This window comes from Dipodomys merriami, unplaced genomic scaffold (genome assembly GCF_024711535.1).
Source record: "Dipodomys merriami isolate MVZ:Mamm:240054 unplaced genomic scaffold, mDipMer1.0.p SCAF_4, whole genome shotgun sequence".
Classification (NCBI taxonomy): Eukaryota; Metazoa; Chordata; class Mammalia; order Rodentia; family Heteromyidae; genus Dipodomys; species Dipodomys merriami.
Genome location: NW_027205603.1, coordinates 425,306 through 452,088, shown reverse-complemented (window position 1 = coordinate 452,088; position 26,783 = coordinate 425,306). Strand labels below are relative to the sequence as shown.

Here is a 26,783-nt window from a genome sequence, read left to right as displayed (position 1 = left end):
GTGAAGCTGGAAGTTATTTAATTTCCACCCAGAAATTCTTCCAAGACCATGGAACAATAGTCAAACAAGAGATGGCTCAGGACTGCCTAACTTCAAACAATGACACTGACATCGGTGTCATTTCCACTTCCAGTGCTCACTGGATCCAGGCATCTATCTGTACTGGGAAGTTTGGATTCTGGATCAATGTGGCTTTGAACTTGAACTGAATGCACCCATCTTGATCCCTGGAGATGACAGATAGTCATCTCAAAAATGAAACCTGAACGAGTCTTGTTCTTCTTAAAGCTTGCTTATTTTCTCAGAAAGCCCCTTTGACAAAAGAAGGAAATTTCAAAGAAGGCACTTTAGATCAAGCAGAGGACTTAATCCCCAAGAGGGACTGGGCGTTCCTTTGGATGTTAGTTATTTTAAGTGGTCCCTGGCCTATTCTACCATTTCAGGAATAAAAATGACTGAGAAAAATGTGTAACACTGGCGAATAACTTGCTTTGGACTCTGATTATGGTCTTTCTGATGTCCCTCACCCACCCCATCTCATTCGAGACCTCATAAACCAACATCCTCTTAAGAATTGTTTGGTCAGCATTTGGAGTCAGGATGTAGTTGACTTAAGTCTTCTTGATAGTCTGTTGAACAGGAGGCTGCATAATTGCTTCTAGCTTTACTTTACAATCATATGCACACACATAGTGTGAAAACTGTTTTTGTTATCATTTTAGTTTTAAAATGGAACTATCTTTATTGTTTGCCTCTGTACAGTGATTTGTCAAAAATGGAAGAGAATGGAAGAAATACAGAAAAATGCAAAAAAAAAAACCCAACTTAGCCTTCCAAAAGAATTTTGGTGCATGTGCCACCTATGAGAACATTTATGTTTACCAAAAAATGGCTCATATTAAATGTCATGGTTTGTTGTGTGCATGAATACTTAAAAATGTGTGATGACTGTATCAGTCAGGATAAGGTAGGTTGTACTTGGTAATGAACAACTGCATACTCTTAGTGTCTTAAAAAACAGGCATGTATTCCTTCTTATACAACTTGTCCATCTTGGACTGGTAGTGGAGAGAAAATGCAAGTTGGGGTCACTAGTGAACTTGGGCTTCCCACCCATGTATTGCCATTACTGCATCAGAGGAATTAGGGGAGGTCTGAAGGATCAAATGTCTGTAATTTAACACCTGGCCCAGAAGTGAAAGGTATTATTTATATTCATAATTTGTTGGCTAGAGTCACATGACCCCACCTACCTACAGGTGTTAATAATACTTGATGAACAGTATTAAAGTCTAGTAACATGGGCATTTATTGTTCATAAATATAGATCCACATCATTATTTTCAATAGATGTTTTACAATTAATCATGATATACTTAACCAAACCAATTTCTTAAGAGATTTTAGGCTATTCCCAACTATGAAAGTTACAAAAATATTTCCTGCACATTCATTTTTCCCTTTTATGATACCCTTCCATACATGGAACTACATGCATATAGATGAGAATATAAAATATTACAACCACTTTGGAAAACAGCCTTGGCAGTTTCTTAAAAAGTTAAATTTACTACATGACTTAGAAATTCTACTCTTAGGAAAATAAAAATGTACCTCTAACATAAAGAATTGCCTGAGTGATTATCCAATGTTAATTCATGTTCTGAATGATGCCTAGTAGCCCCTAAGTAGAAATAACCCATATATTCATCAGATGATGAGCAAATAAATAAAATGTATATACATTCCTACAATAGATTATTGAGACATGAAAAGGAATATAGCACTGCTTCTAGCTGTGTATGAACCTTGAAAACATTGAGCTGAGAATGACAAACAGGAAAGACTACATATTGTGTGATTCCATTTTTATGAAAGGATCAGAATGGGAAAACCATTCAAAAGAGATTAATGGTGGCCAAGGGCTGGGAGACCTGGGAGATATAGAGGTAAGGGTTCAAAGGTGGAGGATTAATTTTTAGGATAATAGAAAACAAGCTGTAACTCGTGGTGGTGGTTGCACAACTCTATGAATATACCAAAAAGCATTAACTTGTACACAAAATGAATGCTTTTGTGTGTAACTTATGCCTCCTAAGCTGTTTAAAATATGCATGAAGTCAGGGGGTATTTTCCAAGTTCTGGCTCCTCAGTGTCCAGTTTCCAGAAAGGGAACTTGATTACTTATCACAGGAACCATTTACATTCTTCTTATTCCAACAGATATTTAACATGAGAAATTTGGACTAGTTAACATTCTAAAATCAGAGAGGCTGGTTAATTGTCCCAGTGATTTTCCTCTTTAAAAAAAAATTGAGCTTTGGGCGCCGGTGAATTATGCCTGTAATCCTAGCTACTCAGGAGGCTGAGATCTGAGGATTGCGGTTCAAAGCCAGCCCGGGCAGGAAAGTCCATGAGACTTATCTCCAATAAACCACTAAAAAACCAGAAGTGGCACTGTTGCTCAAGTGGTAGAGCACTCGCCTTGAGCTGAAGAGCTGAGGGACAGCGCCCAGGCCAAGTTCAAGCCCTACAACCGACAAAAAAAAAAAAAAAAAAAAGAGCCATGTGCCAGTGGCTCACACCTGTAATCCTAGCTACCAGGAGGCTGAGATCTGAGGACTGGGGTTCAAAACCAGCCTGGGTAGGAAAGTCCCCGTGAGATTCCAATCTCAAATTAACCACTCAGAACCCAGAAGTGGCACTGTGGCTCAAATGGTAGAGTGCTAGCCTTGAGCAAAAGAGCCCAGGGACAGCGCTCAGGCCTTGGGTTCAAAACCCTGCAACTGACAAAAAAAAAAAAAGAAAAAAAGAAAAAAAAGGAATGACATTGCTACCTTTTCATGTCCCTCCTTGTATATTCAGAGAAAAAGAAAACAAGCAAGCTCAAGGTAAGTTTAGTTTTGCTTTCTGGGTTTCCTGGAGTTTGGAGTTGAACAAGGAGCTCTCCTTCATAAAGCTGAGTAATTTTACTCATTGTCCTGGTCACAATAGGAAGGAGCTTCAACTCAGGTCCAAACTGAATCAAACAATACTTCTCCTAGGCTAGTGATCTCTGTTTGTGTCATTTCCTTTGTACCTGTTACAGGTGTGCAAAGAGTATGACTTCATTAGTTAAGAGGGAAAGAGGGATGGATTCTAATTCTAGCCTGGAAACTAATGTTCAGATAAAACAAAAGCCAACACTACTTTTCAGGATAGATATTCCCTCTGCCAAATTTCATTGGATTTTAATCTCATCATAAAATTCATTTGAAGAACACCTCCACATTATTTTGTTTTGTCTCTTCTTTTGTTTCGTAGATCGGACTCCGGGTCCCCAGGCAGCTCCGACTATTACAAAGGCTGGTATGTATATTCTTGGTATATTTCAGAAGCCAAATCCTTTAGACAGGCTGCTTTTTTTTGGCAGCACTGGGATTGGAACTCAAGACCTTGTGCTTGCTAGGAGTAGCCCTACCACCTGAACTATGCTGTAGCTCTAACTTCTGTTTCTACTTTCTGAACCTGTCTGCTTTGCATATAAGCCCTCCCCCCCACCCTGCATAAATTTATAAAGTTGCCTGTAGAAGAATTTTAGCATGAAGTGGCATAGCTTATTTTCATTTATTTCCTTTCTGTTTTGAAAGAGGCTTGGTATTTTTTTGAGTTCCAAGTATATTTGAGATATGAGACCCTTGTCCGTTGTATGGCTAGTAAAGATCTTCTCCCAATCCGTGGGCTTTCTATTGATCTTGCTAGCTATGTCATTTGCCCTGCAAAAGCTCTGCAACTTTATGCAATCCCATTTGTCCAACCTTTCTTTGATTTGTTGTGTTTCCAGGTCTCTATTCAAAAAAATTCGGCCTGAGCCAAGGAGACCTAGGGTTTCTCCTATTCCATCCTGTAATGTTTTCAGAGTGTCTGCTTTGACTTCAAGGTCTTTGATCCATTTGGAGTTGATTCTGGTGCAGGGTGATATATAAGGATCTAGCTTTAGTTTTCTACATGTAGTTAACCAATTTTGCCAGCACCATTTACTGAAGAGGCTGTCTTTCTTCCATTCTATTGTTTTAGCTCCCTTATCGAAGATTAGATGGCTATAGGTCTGTGGGTTCATTTCTGGGTTTTCAATTCTATTCCATTGGTCCTGAGGTCTGTTCTTATGCCAATACCAAGCTGTTCTGATTACTAAAAAATTATATTAAGTGAAGTAAGCCAGGCCCAAAGAAACATAGGTCCCATGGTTTCCCTTATTTGCAATATCTAGTATATGTATGAGTCAAGCGGAAAAGGTCAGATAATGTGATGTCAGGAAAATGAACCCTTAGATATGTATTTTAATGTTATTTTCTTTCATGCATGTGTTTCTAACGCATTTATAAGATTATCTCTTAGTTGCTTTGTATGTCCCTCCCCCACAGTATAACCCCTGCTTTCACTATATTTGATGTCAGTATAACTTGTGGAGGAGATGGGGAAAAACCAGTTGTTTAAGGATACAGGTGGACCTGTTGCAACAATGAGAAGTACAAGTTGTCATGTCCAAAACGAGCTTTACAACGTCGGTGCGGGGGGGGGGGGGGGAGGAGGGGGAAGGAGAAGGATTGGGATTGGGGGGGAGGGGGGAGGCTGGGAAGGGATGTGAAGGGTAAACAAAGGAGGAGGCTGCAATGCTTGGTAAGAAATGTACGCATTATCCTGCCCATGTAATTGTAACCCCTCTGTACAGTATGTTCACAAATAAAATAAAATTAAATTTAAAAAAAAAAGAAAGAGGCTTGGCTATTTCATTAGGGCTATATGGACAAAACCTGGAGATGATAGAGCCAGGATTGAGTCCCAATAATCTTAGGCTTTTGAGCCCTTCCTCTTGTTTGACAGTACTGAGGACTGAACTCATGGTCTTGCACCACTTGAGCCACACCTCCTGTGCTTTTGCCTTTAGTTTGCTTTCCAGATAGGGTCTCATGCTTTTGATTCAGCCTCCCTCAGACTGAAATCTGTCTTCTCCATTTCCTGAAGAGCTGGGACCATAATCATGGAACACCATAACAAGCTTACTTTTCAGATGGGACCTTGGATTAAGCATGAACTGTGATCCTCCTCCCTCTGCCTCCCTAGGAGCTGGATTATAGGTGTGTGCTGCCATGCTTAGCTCAGGTCCATACTCTTAACTTGGAGCTTCATCAAGATTACTGATTCAAAGTGGATATTCTTTTTTTTTTTTCACTTTGGGGTTGTAAGATTACTTTTGGAATGCTATTACTCCTCTTAGTACTATCCGTGTTAATTCCATTTCTATCAGCAAATGATGAATGTGCCAGCGGTTCTGCCAGCAATCTACAGAACTCCTCTTTGTCATTTTCCAGCCTCTTAGATATAAAGTGACATCGCATTGTTCCTTCAGCTTACACTTCCCCAAAGACATCGAATTGGGACCTTTGAAATTAAATTTGCTGGCTACTAAAAGTGGCTCATCTCTGACATGCCTTGTTCAGGTCTTTTACTCATCAGTGTGTTGAGTGTGTGTTTTTTATCCTACTACTTGTCAGTTATCAGATCTCCTCTGTCTTCTGAACTGGACGATTTCCCCTACAAATGTCTCGTTTGTCTAACTGTTGATAGTGTATTTGTCATGTAAAAGGTTTGCTTTGGTTGATGGGGGTAGCCCAGTGACAGAACCCTTGCCCAGCATGGATGAATGCCTCAGTTCCATCCCCCAAACTGAAAGTTTGTTTATCTTACTGTGCTGGGGATGGAACCCAGGACCTTGCATAAGTTAGGCAAGCACTCTACCACTGAGCTACAGACAAGAGGTCACATAAGATCCTAATTTCCTAAGTAATAAATGCGTTTATCTTTTTAAAAAAAATAGCCTTTGAGTTTTTGTTCTTGTTTACAAAGATTTTCTTGGCCCTCTAACAGTTTAAATCATCACTTATTTTTTGTTTTTTTTTTGTATGTTCTTCCCCCATGGTATAACCCCTGATGTCACTGTATTTGATTCGGGTGCCCTGCATCTTGTATATACATTTTTCTAATTTGGGGAGGGAAAGGGAAATAACAAAATGATGAAATAAGGATATAGGTTGACCCATTGTAACAATGACAAGACACTACGAGGAAAACAAACTTTACATCTTCAGAGTAGAAGGAGAAGTTGGGGAGGTGAGGGAAGGGAGGGTAGGGGAAAAACAAAGGAGGAGGTAACAATGCTCGATAGGAAATGGACTCATTACCTTACTCATGTGACTATAGCTCCTCTGTATAGTATCTTTACAATAAAAACATATATCAAAAAATCATCACTTAGATTTTTTCCTTAGATTTTTCACATCATGCGTATTTTTTAGCATATGTATCATAAATTCAAATGTAAGTTTTAGCCCTGCAACTGGAACCAGAATTATTTTCTCAACAGTGGACCTGGCACCCTGCTTTCTTGCCAGTGTCTTCAAGGATTTCCTATGAGATAAATGCTGAACACCTACAAGAGTGTGGATCTGCTCCCGCTTGCAAATGAGTCTTGGTCCATCCCTCTACATATATCTCCTCACATTCTCCACTTTAAGCCATCTCATACTAGTTTGGGGTTCTCTGAGTTTTTCACCCTTCAGCTCCTGAATAGAACACGGAGACATCAGATGGACCCCCCACCCCCATTGCTGACCCCACAGGGATTTGTTTGAATTAATTAGACAGCCCTTCTACCAAGCTCCCGGTCTCCCTCCTCCCACGCAGATATTGACATTTCTGCAAAGCAGGATGTCTTTGTGTGTGAGTTTCCATGGTGCTTTACAGATGCTGACCTTGTTTCCCTCCAACAGCTCTCTGCTGTCCCTTTTCCTGGGAGCAGGGGCCCTGTCTTGGGGGCTCCTTCAAGAGCAGAGATTCTGTGATTGGTACCCAGAATTTTTTTTTCAGGACAGTCTGACATGAAATGCTTGCTGGGAAGGAAGAAGTTTACCCTTGCAGCTCTTTACAGACAGGAGCCTGGATCACAGGCAGGGTCATTAGGGAAGCACCAGGGTCAGTCAGGAGACAGCAACTAAGCATGGCCAGAGCACTTACAAAGATTCTCTTGTGGGAAAGAGTGGCGTGGGTATGTGCAGCAAATTTAGGATTGGAGAGTGTGAGTCATTTTGGCAGGTTCTGGGCTGGGTGAGGTGTCCCTAGGTGTCTGGCATTCTGCCCTGTGGTGATGAAGGGTAGTAGCAGGGTTGCTTTGCTGTGTGAGAGTTGGACAGAGGAGGTGTTTGCACGCCAGCAAAGCAGCGATCTGCCAGTTGTCTGCTACTTAGAAGTGAGCTTCCCTGGGACAGGTGGTCTCCCCAGGATCATAGCTGCAAATGCCAGTGTACCAACTGCCAAGGGAACTGATGGGATCACTTCCACCACTCTTACCTCACTGAGACCCTCTAAGTGTGCCTCTGTCTCCCCATCCCCAACTCTCACCATCATGGTGTCTCATTTTCAGGAGATGTATAGAAGAGATGTTTTTTATTTTTTAAAAAGATAGTTGCATTTTATTTTCCCTTTTGTGTCTAAATAGACGGAACTGTTGCTGAGCGGACCATAGCACTTCTCATAGGCCATTCTCCTGTCTGAAGAGAGGTGAATTTAATTTCCTCCTCTGGTGAACCCAATATTCAAGGACGAGCCCTGGCTTCTGCTTCATATACTCACATTCCGTGTGCTCCATCAAGGAGCAGTGGCGTGGATCTTTGCTAAGCAGCAAAGATCTTCACATCCAGAGTCACATTCCCCAGCCTTCTCTTCTATAAAGCTAGGGGTAGTAGAGTATGATGGTTTCTAAATTATTTCTTCCATCGGACATTACAGAATGGTTAGACCACAACAAAGCAACCAAAGGCTAATTTTCTAGGAAGAAGCCTTGGGGCAGGGTTACTGGCAACTTCTATCCTCAGTCACTTTTCCAGATGGCAACTGAGGGTGATTTAGGACATCCTCTGGGTGACTTGATCTTCAAACGACACACATGAGTCATGCAAAAACTTTCGGTCCCTCCGGCTGCTAATTAAGACACTCCCTGCCCCAAACTACTTTTCCATCTGTTTTTGCCTTTGTAGGAAAAAAATAATGAAGAGATTTCATTATGTCACAGGAAGGGTTTTATTTGCTTCCCATTTTCCAGTTGACATCTTAAGCAAAATGGTTACTTAAATATAATTATAGAAACCAGGTTGGATTTTTAAGAACTGTGCTGAGAAAAAAAGGCAGCAACTATTTTATTTTCTTCCTTTCATGACAAATTTTCATGAACTTGGCCATTCAAAGTTCTGGGTTTTGTTTATTTTTTTCAATGTCATTTGCTTTATGTTGCTAACTAGCTTGCTTCTTACCCTGTGCCCTCCTTTCTAATTTCACTATTCTATTCACTGTCAATGGCTGTACCATGATCCCTGTCTTGGGTGTTCTTACAACATTTTTTCTATTCTGCATCCACTTAAAAATCTTCCCTTGCTGGTACTGGAGTTGAACTCAGGGCCTCATATTCTTGCTTTCTGCTCAAGGCTGGCATTCTACCACTTGAGTGCTACTTCCAACTTTTTGCTAATTAATTGGAGATAAGAGTTTTGGATTTGTTTGCTTTAGTTGGCTGTGAACCATAATCCTCAGATCTCAGACTCTCCTAGGTTGCTAGGATTATAGGTGTGAACCAACCTTTTCTTATTTTTTTTTTCAATTGTTCGAGATTCAGAAAAGTCAACTGAATTCCAGCAGTGTGTTTTAAGTTGTTTTCTCTGCTGGGAGCGATGGATTAAGGAAACAAGTTCTGGTTGCTGTTCTCTATGTGTTTGTAATAGAGAAAGTACAGAAGTAAAAGACTGGAAGCTGGCACTGTCAAAGCTTTTAGATAATTGATTCTGGTGGATTCTAGGCTCCAAGATCTGTAGCAAAAGGACAAGACTGTGCTGTGGAAGGAATGGCAAGGACTCCTGGGAAAATGGTGTCTAGGCAGAGCAGTAAAACTAAAATAGCTTTATGAAACTCTTTTTGGCTTGTACTTTGGGCTCATAAACCATGCTTCATATTGGTGATGTAGTAGTGTGGAAAACGAGTACAACTATAATCTCAAGGCCTGAAAAGGTATTACAATATGCTTAATATAGTTTGTCAAGTGCCTTCTAATTTTCACATTATAAAGCCGACAAATTTATCTCTTATCTCATAAATAAGAACAAATCAATATTTCAAAAATAGTCCCAGTGTACCATAGGGAGAAAAATTTAATTATAAAAATAATATCGGGCAAGAACTTGCTGCTGAAGGAGCTATTTTAAAAAAATGTTATGCAGTTAGAGCCATAAACTTCTGTTTGTTTAACTGAGATGCGAATTTAATAGGCCCTCAGCCTGCCTACCCTGTGAGTGCTTTACTTTATGTAAAAGAGTGAAGTGATAAGTTGTATAAAATGTCAGAATGTGACAGCAGCATGGCGCAGATTGTTTCATGTCCCATGTTTAATGTTTATATAATGGGTGATAATTGAGCATCACAAGTAACTTTTGAATCAGTAACAAAGACTAAGTTATATTTAGCTTGCTTTTGGAGAGCTATATTTTTTGGTTATCTAACAACTATGAGTGTGCTAGCCTGGGGTAGCTGTGCTGCCTCTGGAATTTTTTTTTTTTTTATGAGAGGCAGAATTGGATCAGGGGCTTCTGACTGCCACCTTGGGTTAAGTCATGTAGTAAATAACTTGGGCCTCTATTGGCAAAGGAATGGGATCTGAGAGTCTCTTTTCTTTTACATTTTGTCTTTATGCTGTAACCTTTTCCATAAAGATTTCAAGGGCATTTTTGATCTCCATCTACAGAAGTCTAGTTCACAAAGCATGAGAAACAAATGCCCATGAATTAGAAATGGCATAGAGTTCTACATAACAAGTGACTTAAGCTCTACTCCTATGCAAACTCAAATGGCTACAGAATCCAGGCAGGTGTTTCCATTTTCTTTGACTGCTTGAAAATTGCCACCAAACTCCAGTGGCTTAGAGCAACAGTGGTTTTATTCTCTGATTGTGCAGGGCAGGATTTGGAGCAGAGCTTGTTTGAGGGAATCTCCTGGTGGACAGGTGTCCACAGAAGCTGCTCAGTGGGGTCCAGTGGGCTCATGGATGATCTGCAGGGGTCAGTACTGCACCGTCCATGTGGGCTTGGCAGGGCCAAGCTACTGTTGACTGTGATGTCTATTATGGCGATGCTGGGGTGGTTTACATCTTCCCTGGTAATTCAGGACTCACATAGGAGCATTCCAAAAAACCTGGACCACTTCTTCTAGTAGCAGAATATCACCTCACGTGTGATGTTTTGGAATATCCTAATGTGATATTATAGAACTTGTGTATCATAAGTGATAGAAACCAATGAGGCCAGATTCAAGGGGGAATGAATTCAACTTTGCCTTCCAATGGGAGGAGGAGCAAATAAGTTATGACTATTATTTTTTAAATGAATTTTTTTCCTTTTAATTTTTTTCATTCTGGTAAAATATATAGCATCACTATGTTAACCCTTTTGAAGAACAGAGCTGACTTTTCACAAAGTACATTTATATCCTTGATCAACTATCATCAACATTCACATCTATAATTCTTTGATCTTGAAACAAGGAAACTCTATACTTAATGTGTAATAAATCTCCATCCCTCCCTTGCTCTTGGACTAATTAGCTACCATGATAGCAGACAGAATAAAATAGTGTTTGTCTTTCTGTGTCTGGCATATTTCACTTAGCATGATACCTTTAAGCTTTATCCAAATTAAAGTTTATGACAGGATTTTCTTTCTTTTTTAAAGGTGAATAGTCTTACATTGTATCATATATCAGATGTGGATTATCCATTAAGCCATTGATTAGTAGACACTAGGGTTGTTTCCACCAAGTGGCTGAATAATGCTGCTCTAAACATGGGGTACAAATGGCCATTTTTAGTCTAGAGGACATAGTGAAAGAAGGCAGAGATAAGAAAAATCCTAGTGAAAATTCAGAGAAGTTAGCTACCCTAAGCTTCTAGAAGACTGTGGTGATTGGTGTAGCCTGGGATGAGCTGGGAGGAGGGGCTACAGGATATGTGGCTGCTATGGAGGAATAGCACCATCTCTGCTGGTAGATAGATGGTGGTACTGTGGGGTATGTAAGCCACATTCCTTTCCAACAGAGATGGGCATTATGGACTTTCATGTAAAACCACCCCATTTTTAAATGCTGTTTTCTAAACTTGAAAAACAATATAAGCCTAGGAGTCAGCTAAGATGTTGATGCGCTCTGCCATTTGACAGCTCTTCCTAAAGCACATTCGTCAGCAATGCTATGTCAATAGCTGATATTGAGGCTGTGCCATGTTTTAATAGATGAGACTAGGGATGGCAAACTATTTCTTAAGGGAACAAGTAGTAAATACTTTAGGCCCAGTAGACCTAATAGTATCTATTAGAGCAATGTAAGTAACTACTGAACTGCTCTGCCATGGTAGCACGCAAGCAGCCATAGAGAGCACCAGTAGTTTTATTTACCATAGCATGGGGACTTCCTGCTAGAGGTGGTCCACTGATTGTCAGTTAACCAGAGAGCAGGAACATCTGATAAGCGTTTCAAGCCATTATGAAAAAGTATAAAGGATGCATGGATGAAGGAGGACCCGTTAATTCAATTGTAATACCCACAAAATAGCTTTACAGTATGTAACTATTTATGAAATAACAAGACAGATAATTTTGTTTAGTGGTGGATTATATTTTTGAAAGATGGTTGCTGGGTGCCAGTGACTTATGCCTATAATCCTAGCTACTTAGGAGGCTGAGATCTGAGGACTGCAGTTTGAAGCCAGCCCAGGAAGGAAAGCTCATGAGATGCTTATTCTCCAATAAACTACCAAAAAAAAAAAAAAAGCTGAAAATGATTCTGTGGCTAAAGTGGTAGAACACTAGCTTTGAGAAAAAGAAGCTCAGGGACAGCACCCACCAGTTCAAGCCCCATGACCAGCACCAAAAGAGAAGGAGGAGGAGGAGGAGGAGGAGGAGGAGGAGGAGGAGGAGGAGGAGGAGGAGGAGGAGGAGGAGGAGGAGGAGGAGGAGAAGGAGGAGGAGGAGGAGGACGAGGACGAGGAGGAGGACGAGGAGGAGGACGAGGAGGAGAAGAAGAAGAAGAAAAGAAGAGGAGGAGGAGGAGGAGGAGGAGGAGGAGGAGGAGGAGGAGGAGGAGGAGGAGGAGGAGGAGGAGGAGGAGAAGAAGAAGAAGAAGAAGAAGAAGAAGAAGAAGAAGAAGAAGAAGAAGAAGAAGAAGAAGAAGAAGAAGAAGAAGAAGAAGAAAAGAAGAGGAGGAGGAGGAGGAGGAGGAGGAAGAGGAGGAGGAGGAGGAGGAGGAGGAGGAGGAAGACCATGCTGTTTAGCTACTTAGGAGGCTGAGATCTGAGGATCACAGCTCAAAGTCAGCCCAGGCAGGAAAGCCCATGACACTCTTATATCCAGTCAACCATCAAAAAGCCAGAATGGGAGCTATGGCTCGAGTGGCAGAGTGTGAGCCCTGAGTGAAAAAGCTAAGGAATAGCACCCACGTCCAGAGTTCAAGCCCCAGGACGAGCACAGACACACACACACAAAACAAAAATCAAAAACAAAACCCTGGTGGTTCTCAAACTTGAGTATGTATCAGACTCACTTAGACTTACTAAAATACAAGTTTCTGATTATGTGGCATTGTGATGGAGTCAATCTCCTTTTTTAACAAATTTCTAATGCTACTGATCTAGGAACCATACTTTGAGAAGCACTATTTTGAAACCAGTCCTCTTTAGTCCATACTTCAGATTCTTTACCTCTCTTAGTCCAAAATCTTTTAGATTTGCTCATTTTAAACTCGATCATTACTTAACTGAACTCTATACATTAACCTCTTGCAACTTCCTAAGAAAGGCACACTCATACCCCTCACATTTTTCCCTCAGTCCTTTCCATCTGGTCTTCAGTTTTCTGGAGTCACTGAGATTGGAATTCTGCCACAAACCATCCCAAGCCATGAATAACCCTGTCACTCTGGCAGGGAGAACTTTCCAGCTTGCTGTTTTGCTTGTGTACTTGACTCTGCTCCGTGCTGTGCATGCTCCCGTGGGCGTTGAGCATGCCCTTGGTGTGCTGTGTGTTTCTATCTGTTTCTCTAACACATCTTTGAAAATGCCTTTTGAACTTTCTGTGTTTGATCTGCCGAGCATTACTTGACTCAATGGTTTTGAGTAATTATTGGTTTAAATAGAATAACTTTATGGGAACCCTTTAGAATCAGTTTTACGATCACATTTTATATCTGGACATTAACAGATCATGATGTGTGCACTTTTAAAATAAGCATAGGACCTGTAATCCTAGGTAATCAGGAGGCTGAGATCTGAGGGATGGAGTTCAATGCCAGACTGGGCAGGAAAGTCCTGAGATTCTTATCTCCAATTAACTACTGGAAGTGATGCCCTGGCTCAAAGTGGTAGTGTTAGCCTTGAGCAAAGGAGCACAGGGACAGCGCCGAGACCCTGAATTCAAGCCCCACGACCAACAAAAATATAAAATAAAATAAAATGAGCATAGGGCTATAAATGAATAGATTAATGATGCAAATGAGGGTGGAGTTGCCAGGTTTTGGCTAATCACCTCTCAGTAAGCCAGTTCCATTCAATGTTCATTGAGACCCTGCTGTGTGCCAAAGATCAGGCTGGAATTTGATTTCACAAAGATGAATGGGGCCTGTCCACAGAGCTTCCAGGTAGCCTCACAAATGTAGACTTTAGGGTAAGATCCATTTCTGTTACTTGCTAACATAAACCAGTATATACCCTCACTGAGCCTGACTTGTGCCATCTATAATATAAGAATGAGGTGTGTATTGTATGTGTATGTTCCAAGACTTGACTGTCTGGTTTTCATCTGCTTGGGCTCCCATAACAGAATACCATAGATTGGGTACCTCATTGTTGTGGAGGTTGGTAAGATCCACTATCAAGGTCTAGCAGTGTTTGGTCATCCTGGTTTGCAATGCCACCTCCTTGCTGTGTAGGAGCATACTCGGTATGTGTATGTGGAGAGACACAGGTGGGAGCTAGATGTCCAGTGTCTTCTCTTCCAAGTCCACGAATCCCATCACAAGATCCCTATCCTCAAGGCCTTCTCTAATTCGAGTTACTCTCAAAGGCAGACCTTAAATAATATCAGCAGTAAGGATTAGGGCTTCAGGGAATGAATTTGGAAGAGAGGCACAATAATCTCACATCGTGAGCTTACTTCATTTCTAGAGTTAGAGCATCAATGTTCATAGTAGCTTTCTTCCTGGATTTCTCCTTCCTTTTTTGGGCTTTGTGCCACCAGATGTAGCACTGTGTAACACTGGAAATAACAGCAAAAAGTTTTACTGAACTCTTTAAAAGAGCACCATTGGCTACTGCCCCTATCAGAGGCTTTATGGGCAAATTTGATTAGCACAGATTTAGGCTATTTTTTTGGGTTGAGGGGGACAGGCAAGTACTAATTCCCCAAATAGTATGAATTCCTTTCCTCCCTTTTGCAATAACATGACTGTAGGCAAGATGCAATGGGCATTGCACGGCCATTCTTCTAGAGGGCACTGAAGTGGATTTGAAAACTTGAGGGTGTCTTGAATATCTTTAGGTGCATTCTGATGTTATGACCCATTCAGAGATCCCACTATGTGCTTTGAAAATTTCAATAATTTCCGAGCTCTTTCAGCCATGTGACTTTCCTGTTAACTTGGAAACTTTTATGGAGTTCTCCCCAAGTCCTTTTGCTTTTTAGTTTGCTTTTTCAGATAGCTTTGTACTACCTTTTCCTAGACTGGCTTTGAACTGCAATCTTCCTATCTCAGCCACTTAAGTAGCTGAGAAAAAAATTGTTTCTATGTCATAACTTGTTTTGTTTTAAACAAAGGAAGGAACTCAAAATGAAGAACAACCAAGAAAGCAGTTTCACCAAAGGCTTGAAGTCCAATTTCCAATATGAAGACAGAACCATACCTACTCCACAAGGCTTGAATCACGCTTTCGTGTTCTCATTCCAACAGAAAACCAAACCTTTGATGACAGAGTTTTCAGTGAAGTCCACCATTATTTCCCGCTATGCCTTTACCACGGTTTCCTGTAGGATGCTGAACAGAGCTTCTGAGGATCAAGATATCGAGTTCCAGATGCAGATTCCAGCAGCAGCATTCATCACCAACTTTACCATGTATGTCACCTTCTGTTCAGAAATGCAGCTTTCTCTGGGGTAGTCAGGGTGGAGCCTGAGCTGCTGTGAAGGCCACGGCCTTTTATTGGGAGAAGTTTCATCCCGTTAAGCAGTACATGCATCAGAAGTTTCCTTCTTTCCTTCTTTCCTTCCTTCCTTCCTTCCTTCATTCCTTCCTTCCTTCCTTCCTTCCTTCCTTCCTTCCACCCTCCCTCCCTTCCCTCCCTTCCTTCTTCCACTCTTCCTCCCTTCCTACCTTCCTTCCTCCCTCCATCCCTCTCTCCTCCTCCTTTCCCTTCCTTCCTCCCTCCTTTATTGCCTCCCTCTCTTCTTCCACTTTCTTCCCTTCTCCCCTCTTTTCCATTCTCTCTTCTTCCTCCTTCCTTTTCTTTCTTTTCATTTCTTTCCTTCCTGATCCACACTGGGCCAAACATTCTTTGAGGCATTGATATAGTTCTATGAAAAAAAGAGAGCATTGCTCCAAAAGATGTCTTCTCCAGGAAGTCCAGGGAAAAGAAGCAGTCAATAAATAACAAAATAATGAATAAGATCATTTTAGATAGTTGTAAATGTTACAGCATGAAGACTAAGAAGGGTTTTTTTTTTTTTTGAGACAGAGTTTTTGCTATGCATCCCAGGCTGGCCTTGAACGCACAATCCTCCTTCCTTAGCCTCCTGAGTGCTGGAATTACATGCATTCACTACCACATCCTGGAAAAGGGACTTCCTTAGGTAGAGAAATCAGAGAGGTAGTTTCAAGTCGGCTGTGACTGAGATGTGATAGAGACAGCATGAAACATTTAATATACAAGATGGAATGTATTTCATTTTTCTGATCCAAAGTTAAAGATATTTAAAACAAAACAGGGTAGTTTCTTGGGTTTAATTTGTGTGTGTGTGTTTATGCTGGTGCTGGGGCATGAACTCAGGGCCTGGGTGGTGTGACGGAGCTGCTTTTTTTTCAAGGTTAGCAGTTTATCACTTGACCCACTGGCTCCACTTCCTGGATTTAATTTTTGCTCTGGTTAAAATTCAGTTGGTAAACCTTCATGGAAGTTTGATCAGGTCTTGAGATTTTTTTCCTGGAGAAACAGAGACACCTTGGATTGGATCTTACCTTTGGACCTGTTGAAAATTGCCCTAGGATGAAATGAATGATTCAGGGCTGGTGCACTAGTTTGGAATGCACTCGATCTGCATATCCAAAAGGCAAACAAAAATATTTTCTAGGGTTGTCATGGTTCTGCTATCCACGATTTAATTTGTCTTGGAACTGCAAGCGTGGTAACACAGCTGTCTCTTGTGATTTAGGATTGTTGGAGACAACGTGTATCAAGGTGAAATTACAGAGAAAGAAAAGAAAAGTAGAGATAGAATAAATGAAAAAAGGAATACCACCACAGACAATAATGAGTAAGTATTGTTTAAATAAGGAATTAAGAAATTCATTTAAATAAATGCCACATTTTGCTTCTTCCCCCTTGTTTTTTTTAGCAAACTAATAAATATGTCTGAGGGGCTGGGGGTTTAGTCCAGCGGAAGGGCGCCTGGCACGCGCAAGGCCCTGGGTTCAGTCCTCAGCCCTGGGGAAAAAATTTTTTAAAAAGTCTGATTTATATCTTAAGGAAGCACTTATAATAAAAAGATTTTACTATACTTGTTCCTCAGCTCTTCCTAGAAATCTCTACTAATATTTCTATTTTTTTAGTTTTCTTGGTAGATACTTCCCTAATGATGATATTGATTTCTCTTGATTTCCTTTTTTAATTAAAAAAAATCTCTTTAGTACATACAAAATAATGGATTTTGCCATGACATTTTCCATGATTTTTCTGTTTCTTAATACAAAGAAGAGAACCTGATGATAATTGTTAGGTTTTTAAAAGAGGTAGCCAAGTAAGAACTGCACCACGCATGTGGTATTCAGGTAAGGGGTAGGTTTATTCAGTAGTCCTGCTGGGACCAGGCAAGGTTGGCACTCCACACGGCTCTGGAAAGAAAAGAGCTGGAAAAGAGAGGAAAGAGAGAGAGGAAAGAGAGAGAAAAGAGCAGAGAGAGCAAGAAAAGAACAGAGAGAGAGAGAGAGAGAGAGAGAGAGAGAGAGAGAGCGTCTGGGCCTGCGCTAGGCCTTATCTAGGGTATGGGCGGAGAAAGGTGTGACCACATCAAATTCAGATGTGACCTCAGCGGATGCAGATGTGACCTCTTCCAGGTGTCCCAGTTGCCTAGGTAATGCAGGTACTGGGTGGAGACTTTGCTGTGAGGAGGGTGGAGTCTGCTCACCATCCAGGAGCCGGACCTTACAATAATCTGTTATGCAAAAAGAGCTATCACAGTGATGACAATACTACTTCCTCTCTCTCTCTCTCTCTCTCTCTCTCTCTCTCTCTCTCTCTCTCTCTCTCTCTCTCTCTCTCTCTCTCTCTCTCACTTTCTTTCTCTCTCTGTTGGCCATGGGGCTTTAACTCTGGGCCTGGGTGCTATCCCGCAGCTCTTCAGCTCAACTCTACCACTTGAGCCACAGCGCCACTTCCAGTTTTCTGGTGGTTAATTGGAGATAAGAGTCTCATAGACTTTCCTGCTTGGACTGGCTTTGAACTGCAATCTGAACCACAATCCTCAGATCTCAGCCTCCTGAGTAGCTAGGATTATAGGTGTGAGCCACTGGCACCCTGCCCTACTTTCTCTTTGATTCTAAGTTTTTGCAGCACTATTAAAGTTGTATCCTATTATACTTCTAAATAAAGTCTGAGACTATGGTTTCCATCTTAAATGGTACTATTGCTTACTTACTCTTTACACTGGCTCTCCTTATTTATTTATGTACCTGTCTTTCTGTAATCATTTACTTTCACATTATCGTATTTATCAACTATTTAAATTCTGGTCTGTCATGACACTTGAACTCTTTATTTTGTCTATACTGAATCTATGCATTGAAAAACCCATATATAGAATTGGCTTTTTAAATGTCCAGTCATCAAGTACTCAAAGACTGAACTTCTCCCAGGGGCAAGTTGAAGGTGAAGGTCTCCATTCCCTTTGCAGAAAAGTGATTTTAGTATTCATATAATAAAGTGGGACCTTGTAAACCCAACCACGTCCATTAATAACTGGACATAACTGGGCACCAAGTACCTGACAACTATAATCTGAGCTACTTAGGGGGCTGACATCTAAGAATCTCAGGTTGAAGCTGAGTTGGCAGACAAATTTCAAGATTTTTATCTCTTAACTAATCTGCAAAAAGTCAGAAGTGGAGGCGTGGCTCAAGTGATAGAGAGCTAGCCATAGTTAAAAAAGCCATGCCTGAGTGTGAGTCCTAAAAAGATAGGCCAGAGGGAAGGACCCAAAATCCAAGCCCTCATACTGGCAAAATGAATAGATGAATGAATGAATGAATGAATGAGTATGGCTTTGAGACAGGTAGCTCTCTACAGTCATGGACAGTGGGAACTTTTGTTGTTGGAAATCCTGTAGTGAGTAGTGAGGATGCAACATCTTATTCTTTCCTTTGCTTGAGTCTTCTCAGTCCAAGCTGATTTTAATGGCTTTACACACAACATACTTCCTTTGCTGTCCAAACACTGCTTCACTGAACTTTTACCTACAGTCCACCCTTCCCCCAATCCTGTAATAACCCCGTGTCTTCCTTTGTTTGGAGAGATGCCTGCAGTGCCTCTGGAATGCCGTCTCCCTGTGTGCAGCAAGTTATTAACGCCTCAATTTCTTGAGCTATAGCCGGGTTCCAACTTGTCTCTATCAGAATTGCTCAGAATCATGCTGCCATTTAGGTTAGTTGGATTCTAACATGTCAGTTCTGGGAGTTTTTAAGTTGCCTCTCTTTTATGACATAGAATTTAGTTCTATCATTATAAACATATAGCAAGCCACATAATTCATTTGAAATGAGGACAAAATGTTTCTGCCAAGAGCGACGTGCATGTCACCCCTGATGCCTGGCCAACAGCAACGGAAAAACTTCTCAGATCAGCAGACATTCTGATTTCAGAGCCATTTATAGTCTATTAAAAGGCAACATCTCTAGATGCATGAAACAGTTACTGTTTTGTGGCTTTGTCACAGAACATTTACCCTCTTTTTGCCTGGGCTAATCTGGACTGTGATCCTCATATTTACATTTCCTGAATAACTGGAATGGCAGATGTACATGACCATACCCATTTATTTTTCTTCCTGCTGAGATGGGGCTTTTGTAAGCTTTACTGTATTACCCATGGTGGTCTTGAACCACAAGGATTCTAATCTCAGCTTTCTTAGTAAGTAGATTACAGACATCATCCATCGTATCTGGCTCAGACAGTCTGCCATGTTGAATCTGAGAACCCTCACTCCAGGGACTCAATGCATTCAGAGTGGTTTGCATCTTTATGAACATTGAAAGTTCTTTATTTCCACCAGATTTTTACCAAGGTACAAGAACCTAATGAATTAGCTCTTCAGGTAAAATGTCAGCTTTATTTGGCCCTCCCAGTAAGGGGGAGGACACAGTTCTCAATTTGACTCCAAGGCTCTATCTCCTAGCAGGTTACCTAGTTAAAACCTCCTTCTGTCACCTAAAGTTTGTCTTCTTCTTCAAGTGCAAGTCTTCACTTCTTCCAAAAGTAATTTTTGCTTTTTTATTTTCTTCCCAAGGGGCTCACCCGTCCCTGCCCACCACTCTCCCTAGATTGCTGTTACAAGCACAGGGTAGGTGTCTTGAGGGGACTGAGGAAACCTGATTTTTTTTCAGCTGAACATTCCCTGTGGCCTCTTTTTTGTCTTCCTGGTAGGGAGAAGGGGACTGACACATTCAGAGCTTCCTTGGTGATTCCTAGCAAGGACAAGGCTGCCTTCTTCCTAAGTTATGAAGAACTCCTGCAGAGACGGCTTGGGAAATATGAACATGTCATCAGTGTGAGACCCCAGCAGCTTGCCGGGAGGCTGACTGTGGACGTGAATATCCTGGAGAGGTCGGGCCTGACATCCTTGGAGGTGCTTCCTCTTCTCAACAGCAGGCAAAAGGGCAGTGGGAAGGGGGAAGGTAAGTACTTTCCCAGATAAATCTGAGGTAACGCCGAGAAATTAGCAAAACACCTTTTGTACAAAATTAAACTTTGTGGAAATTGGAAAAATAGTCACAACACAAAAATTGTGCTTTTTTTTTTTTTTAAAGAACTAGGTCTCTTAGGAGATTAATGCAATGTTTAAGATTCTTGGAATACAAAATCGCACTTTTGGGAACTGATTTGAGATACAACATCTAAAATATTGGCAAAATGACATTTACAGCCCTGTAAATGCTTAATAATTGTTACTGTCATGATAATGACAATGATGATGATTATAACCTTCTATTTATTCTTTTTCTCCACAAATCTCATAAGATTCTAAGTACCATTGATGATGGGTCTGTGTTTTATTAACTTCTGTCTCTGAAGGATTTAACCCAATGCCTGTGTGTGTGTGTGTGTGTGTGTGTGTGTGTGTGTGTGTGTGTGTGTGTGTGTGTGTGTGTGTGTGTGTGTGTGTGTCAGGGGGATGTTCCAATACTGAGGCTTGAACTCAGAGCCCTGAACTCTCATTCAGCTGTCTTGCTCAAGGCTGATGCTCTACCACTTGAGCCACACCTCCACTTCTGTCTTTTTGCTGTCTAATTGGAGATAACAAGAATTTCTTCAATGTGTCTGCTTAGACTGGCTTCAACCCAAGTTCCTCAGATTCCAGCCTCTGGAGTTGCTAGGATTACAGCTGTTACACTGTTGCCCAGCTCCAATACCTCCTTTAAGTAGCACACCACTAACTAAATGGCTTCACAGCAGAGAAGAAAAACAAACACAGAAATAACCAAGAATAATAACCAAGAACCTCTAGTTATAACTTGGGGGAATTTTTCTCTGTGCAACTGCACGGATGAAATTTTCATTAAAGGAGAAGAAGTCTTGAGATGGCAGCGAGGGCAAGAGTCTGTGAAGACACACGAGGTTTGAAAATGTGTCTGAAGGAATTTCAGAGGGCAGTGGTGCGGTGGTACTGAGATGTCCATGCATTGCCTCATTTTCAGGACCACAGTGGCTCTTCAGAATGATGGACGTGTTGTAGGGTGTGTGTGTGTGTGTGTGTGTGTGTGTGTGTGTGTGTGTGTGTGTGTGATGGACGTGTTGTAGGGTGTGTGTGTGTGTGTGTGTTTTGTGTGTTTGGACATGATTAGAATTAGCTGGAAAGTTGGTTACTGTTTACAGTCAGGGCTTGTTAATAGCACAGAGGAATTTTTCCAGACCATTGATCTCTTGGGATCTGTTTAGTTTTAAGAAGGTTGTTTTCCTAGCTCTTTGCCCCAAAGCAGCTGGTTGGCCTCCCAGAGCATGGGGATTTCACAAGCCTTTCCCAGAGTCAGGTGCAAGAGACCATTCTGACCATTCTTCCATTCCAGCTTTACGAGCTCAGTCCTTACATTCTGCAATGTGGCAGCCCTAGCCGGTAAGAGGTACACGGTGCTGTGATTTTGTCTGGACACCATTAAGATCAAATGAGATTTGGGCTTACACCAGAATGCAAGCCATAACTGGAGCATGTGGCCTATGGACAGACAGGCTTTGACAGATGTGGCTATGGTTAAGAAATTAAATGGCTGTGAGTTGTCTGATGGCCCCATTTTTATCTTGAGGGTCAGATAAATTAAGAGCAAGGATTAGTATGTATTAGGTGACAGACTAACCACTTTGAATAGAGTGTTTTCTCTTTCAGTCTTTATAATAACCTTTGCAGATCACATTTTTCAGCCCTCATTTTACTTATGAAAAAGCCAGGTTTAAGCCAGGTTTAAGCTTGTGCCTGTGATCCTAGCTAAAAGCCAGCTGAAATCTGATGTTTACAGTTCAAAGCCAGCCTGAGCAAGAACATCTGCAAGTCTCTTATCTCCATTTAACTACCCAAAAGTAGAACTGTGGCTCAAATGGTACAGCAAAAAAGCTAAGGGAGAGTACCCAGGCTCTGAGTTCAAGTCCTAGTATTGGCAAAAAAACAAACAAGGTTTATAGAGACATCCTGATATGGACAAAGTCTTACCAATAGAAACAGTGTTAGTATAGATCCATCTGACTCCAAATTTCTGCTCTGCACCACTATGCTCTCCTACTTTCTCATTAAATAGATGAGTTAAATATAAAAATAGATGGTTAAATATAAAAATGAAAAGAAAGTTAAAAGCAATATAATCTACCTTTGCCTCAGTTTACTTGTCTGGTAGGTCAAAATGGGACACCACCTATTGAATTGTTCATTAATGGGCTCCTTCCTAATGTTAAAGCTCATTCCATGCGATATAAGTTAGTGGCTAGAGCACTATAATTCTGGATTAATAAAATAGTCAACACATGAACGTGGTTCAGAATCTAAAGGCCTGTCTGTTGGTATACAGCAAAGAAAAAAGACTCTTGTGTTTCCTGTGGCTCCCTGCTGTCTGCTCCTTTACTTTATCTCCCTTAAAGCTGCTGCTCTGTGGGTTCAGTGGAGCAGAGTATATACAGTCAGGTGTCACTTAGCAACCAGGACTCCTCGTGAGATCTGTGACAGTAGGTGATTTCATCATTTTCAAACAGCACAGAGCATCTTTGAGTGGCACAGGTCGACTGGCCTTGATGCATTGAAGAGATATATAAGAAACTGCTGCCCAGGGAAGCAGCTATATTTTATAGAAACCTTTTTCTTTTGTAAGAAGGAAGAACTCACTCTTAAAAAATGACAAAGATACAAGAATCAATGCACAGGCTAGTAACGGTCATTCATTTTCATTATCAAATGTTACAAACTGTACATAATTGTATGGGCTAGACTTTTATGTGACTGGTGACATGGTAGGTATATTTATACCAGCAATGGAGTAAGGAGTTAGGACAGCTAAGCCCATACAAGATGATAGGAATGTTTCAGCTATTAAATCTCTAGTAATCATTGTCATCCATGTGGCCCATCATTGACCAAAATATCATTATGGGATAACTGGCTGTATTTGAAATAAGGCCTTTCCCAGATCACCAATAGGCTGTGTGATTGTTCAGACAGGCCACTGCAGGTAGACCAGCTATTCCTGTGCTCAAGACTGAATATTCCATTCTTTGGGTTTATGATTATTTTTCTCTCATAAGCTTACTTCTGGTCCATGACAACTAGATAATTCTTACTTTTTTTTTGTGCCAGTTTTAGGGCTTGAATTTAGGGCCTGGGCACTGTCCCTGAGTTTCTTTGACTCAAGGCTAGCACTTTACCACTTGAGCCACAGCACCACTTTTGGCCTTTTCTGAGTAGTTTATCAGAGGTAAGAGTCTCCATGCACTTTCCTGCCTAGGCTGGCTTCAAACTGCAATCCTTAGATCTCAGCCTCCTGGGTAACTAGGATTGCAGGCACAAACCCCCAGTCTCCAGCTGATCCCTACTTTTGAAAGTGCAGAAAATTTTTATTTATGGCAAGATCCTTGATGGCAAGTGGTACAACAAAATGAGCTAACGTGAGCAAGAACATAGCCACCCTGTGTCATTCCCCCTTTGGCTTTATATCAGTGACTCTCAAACCTGACTCATGTCCCATAGTAACTTGAGTCATTGAAAGAGAAATCCCGATGGCTGAATCCTGCCCAAGTCAAGTGCATTATAAGTTACTGAAAATAACTACAGTGTAAGAAGCCATCTATATTTTAGTATAGTACCCTTCCATAAAATTTCAATATATATATATATATATTAGTATAGCATCCTCCTATAAATTTACAACTTATATTTTATTTTTTAGCCTTCTGTTAATTTATATGAAAAGTAAAAACTGATGAGTGTTTTAAAAATTTGTAGTTGTTAGTCAAATGAGAAATGAATGCTGAACATTTTTTTGTTCAATTAGGCATTTGTTGAAGTTGATATTTTTATTCAATGTATTATTTGGACTCAAAAACACATTTTAGTTGAGGTTTAATTGACACACCACTAATCTATACCCAATATATCTATATGGGCTTTGAACACTTGTCCTTTTAAAAGCATACTAGCATGTGAACTATCCTTTGGACAGCCCATCAGAACCTAGAGATCTTAATGTGTGAAGACTTTGGCCTTCAGAAGCATCTTTGGAGTTAGACAAGATTGTTCCTGTATTTCATGGGACCCTCAGAATATGTTGACTTTAGATCCTTATTGAAGTGTTTCTTGTTCATCTTTACCTCGACAGGACTTTGCTGTTGGCACAGAATTACTTGCACACCCCATAGATATAACTCTTCTCATGCCCAGCTTTGTGGCTCTTTGCCAGAGGAGCTGGAGTTGGAGAAAGCAAAAGATGGATTTAGGTGGAAATTGATATTTTGATAGCTTGTGTTTTTAATCACACTGCCCTGAGGAAAGCCTTCTGTCATTTAAAAATTATCTTTAAATAATCATACAAAGGGGTTTTGATGCAACATGACCATTTATGTGTACAGTACATCTTGATCAGTGTTACCCCTTCCATCATTTTACCTCAACTCCTATAAAATGTTGACTTTCAAGTAATTCTAAGATGTGAGAAAACTTAATTGGAAAGATGACATGCTCCCAGAATACAACTTCATTCTCCCTGGTGTTCCTCTCTTGTCAAAGAAATGAGTGAGCAGTCATGGACTCTGCAAGATGGAGTCATCATTGGCTTGAGACCAGCTCTGTGTTTCAGTACACGAGGAACTGTATGGCATCTGCTTTAAATTTTTAATTATGTTTTTCTTTGGTGGATTAACCTCCTGACTTTGTCTTTTGCTCTTGGTGCTGTGTTCTTTGGCCCTGGAGCAGTACCTGGCACGCAGCAGATGCTCAATAATTAAGGAATAAATAACAGTTGGCAATCAAAGTGCTGTTAGGTTATCAACACATTCCTGGCTGATCTTGGTAACTTAGGCCAGATTTTGTCTCTATGGCTTACTTTGTTACAAATGGGTTAAGAGAGAATTAATAATTCACCTTTGGTTCTAGAAGACTTCAGTCCCCCAGATCTGGATAAATCATCTGGATAAAATATTGGATTTCCCACTTATCTGAATTTCAGACTTAAAAAAATGTGCCATTCAATAGTTGAGACACACTGATAGGTTATTCGTTATTTTCCTGAAATCCAAATGGAACTGAAGAGCTTCATCCTGAAAGTGTTTGGGCAGCTGTGACAGATGCTTTTGGCAGCCTGCGCCACATCTGTGCACCCACCGCTAGTCCCAGCCACAGCTGTGTGAACAGTGTCAGACACCCAGAGGACAGCCATCTCACACCACGGACCAAGACCATCCCCACTCTCAGTCCTGATGGAATGTTGAAGCCTGATGCACTCTCTTGGGTCTCCTCCACCATCCTGCCCCACCAAGACCCCAATCAAACTACCATCAATTTCAGAACAAATAAGCTCCTGTGGGGTTTCCATCTTGGCATGAAGAAACAAAACAAATCCAACCCAGGGGCCATATGACTCACACCTGAGTCACTTCTGTGCTGAACAATGCTGGAAACCCTCACATAACAACTGGATCGTTTCCTGGCCAATGTTCAGAGATTCCTCAGAGGCCAAACAAGGCCATGTCCTTCCAGCTGCTGAATGAAGACTGGGACTGGGGGAAGAATGTAGATCTGGGGGGCTTTGTAATAAATCATAGTCACAATGCACAACCCTTTGGTAAGGGAGAGATACCAGATTTAGGAAATCGCAGGACAGAATGCTCCATTGTAGACTTTTAGAACCAGAGTCTTCTAGAACCAAAGGATTGAATCTATAATATGCTACCCGGTTTTTCCAAATTAATGATGATTAGGTACTGATCTTCCTCCTGCAAGAGGACAATGTAAAGGAATTTAGCACAAATATCCCGCTCTCCTATTGCTCAGTACTATTACTGCTTCTGGTGGGCTTTCCTGTGGCCCCACATTAAATATTTTTTAAAGACTTTTTTATTGTAAAAATACTGTACAGAGGGGTTACAGTTACATGAGTAAGATAATGAGTACTTTTTTAGCATTGTTGCCTCCTCCTTTGTTTTCCCCCTACCATCCCTTCCTTCCCCACCTCCCCAACTACCATTGCCCCCACCCCTGGGGCCAAAGTTGTAAAGTTCATTTTCAATATAGTGTCTTTATATCTCATTGTTACAATGGGTCAAGCTGTATCCCTGTTTAAGCATTTTGTTTTTTTTTCCCTTCCCCTCCCCAAATTAGAAAAATGTATATATAAGATGCAGGGCACCAGAATCAAATACAGTGAAAACAGGAGCTATACCATGGGGGAGTAACATACAAAAAAAAATCACATAGTACATTATAAATACATTAAAAAACAATAGCAAGAAAGAAAAGAACCATTTGTGTCCCTATCTTGGGGTTCATTTCACTTAACGTCCTCTTATATGGTCATATGTACATAGCTTTTGACCTTTTCTGCTTGTCCTAAACTTATACTAGTTATTGTGAATAATCTTTAGAGCAGCTTGTATCTGGGGTTTTCAGAAGACATAGATGATATCAGCAAAGGGTAACATGCAAGTTTAGGACCTAACT

The 26,783-nt window shown here is 40.9% G+C and overlaps 1 protein-coding gene across 1 annotated transcript in view; it reads left to right on the top strand.

Annotated features, from left to right (window-relative positions):
* LOC138805554 (inter-alpha-trypsin inhibitor heavy chain H5-like) overlaps positions 1–26,783 on the top strand; it is a 72,374-nt gene that overhangs the window by 6,316 nt on the left and 39,275 nt on the right. Inside the window, exons 2-5 of the mRNA XM_069990311.1 lie at positions 3,304–3,348; positions 15,067–15,230; positions 16,542–16,643; positions 20,024–20,274. Of these exons, the coding sequence (XP_069846412.1) occupies positions 3,304–3,348; positions 15,067–15,230; positions 16,542–16,643; positions 20,024–20,274 (562 nt within the window). The remainder of the gene's footprint in view (positions 1–3,303; positions 3,349–15,066; positions 15,231–16,541; positions 16,644–20,023; positions 20,275–26,783) is intronic.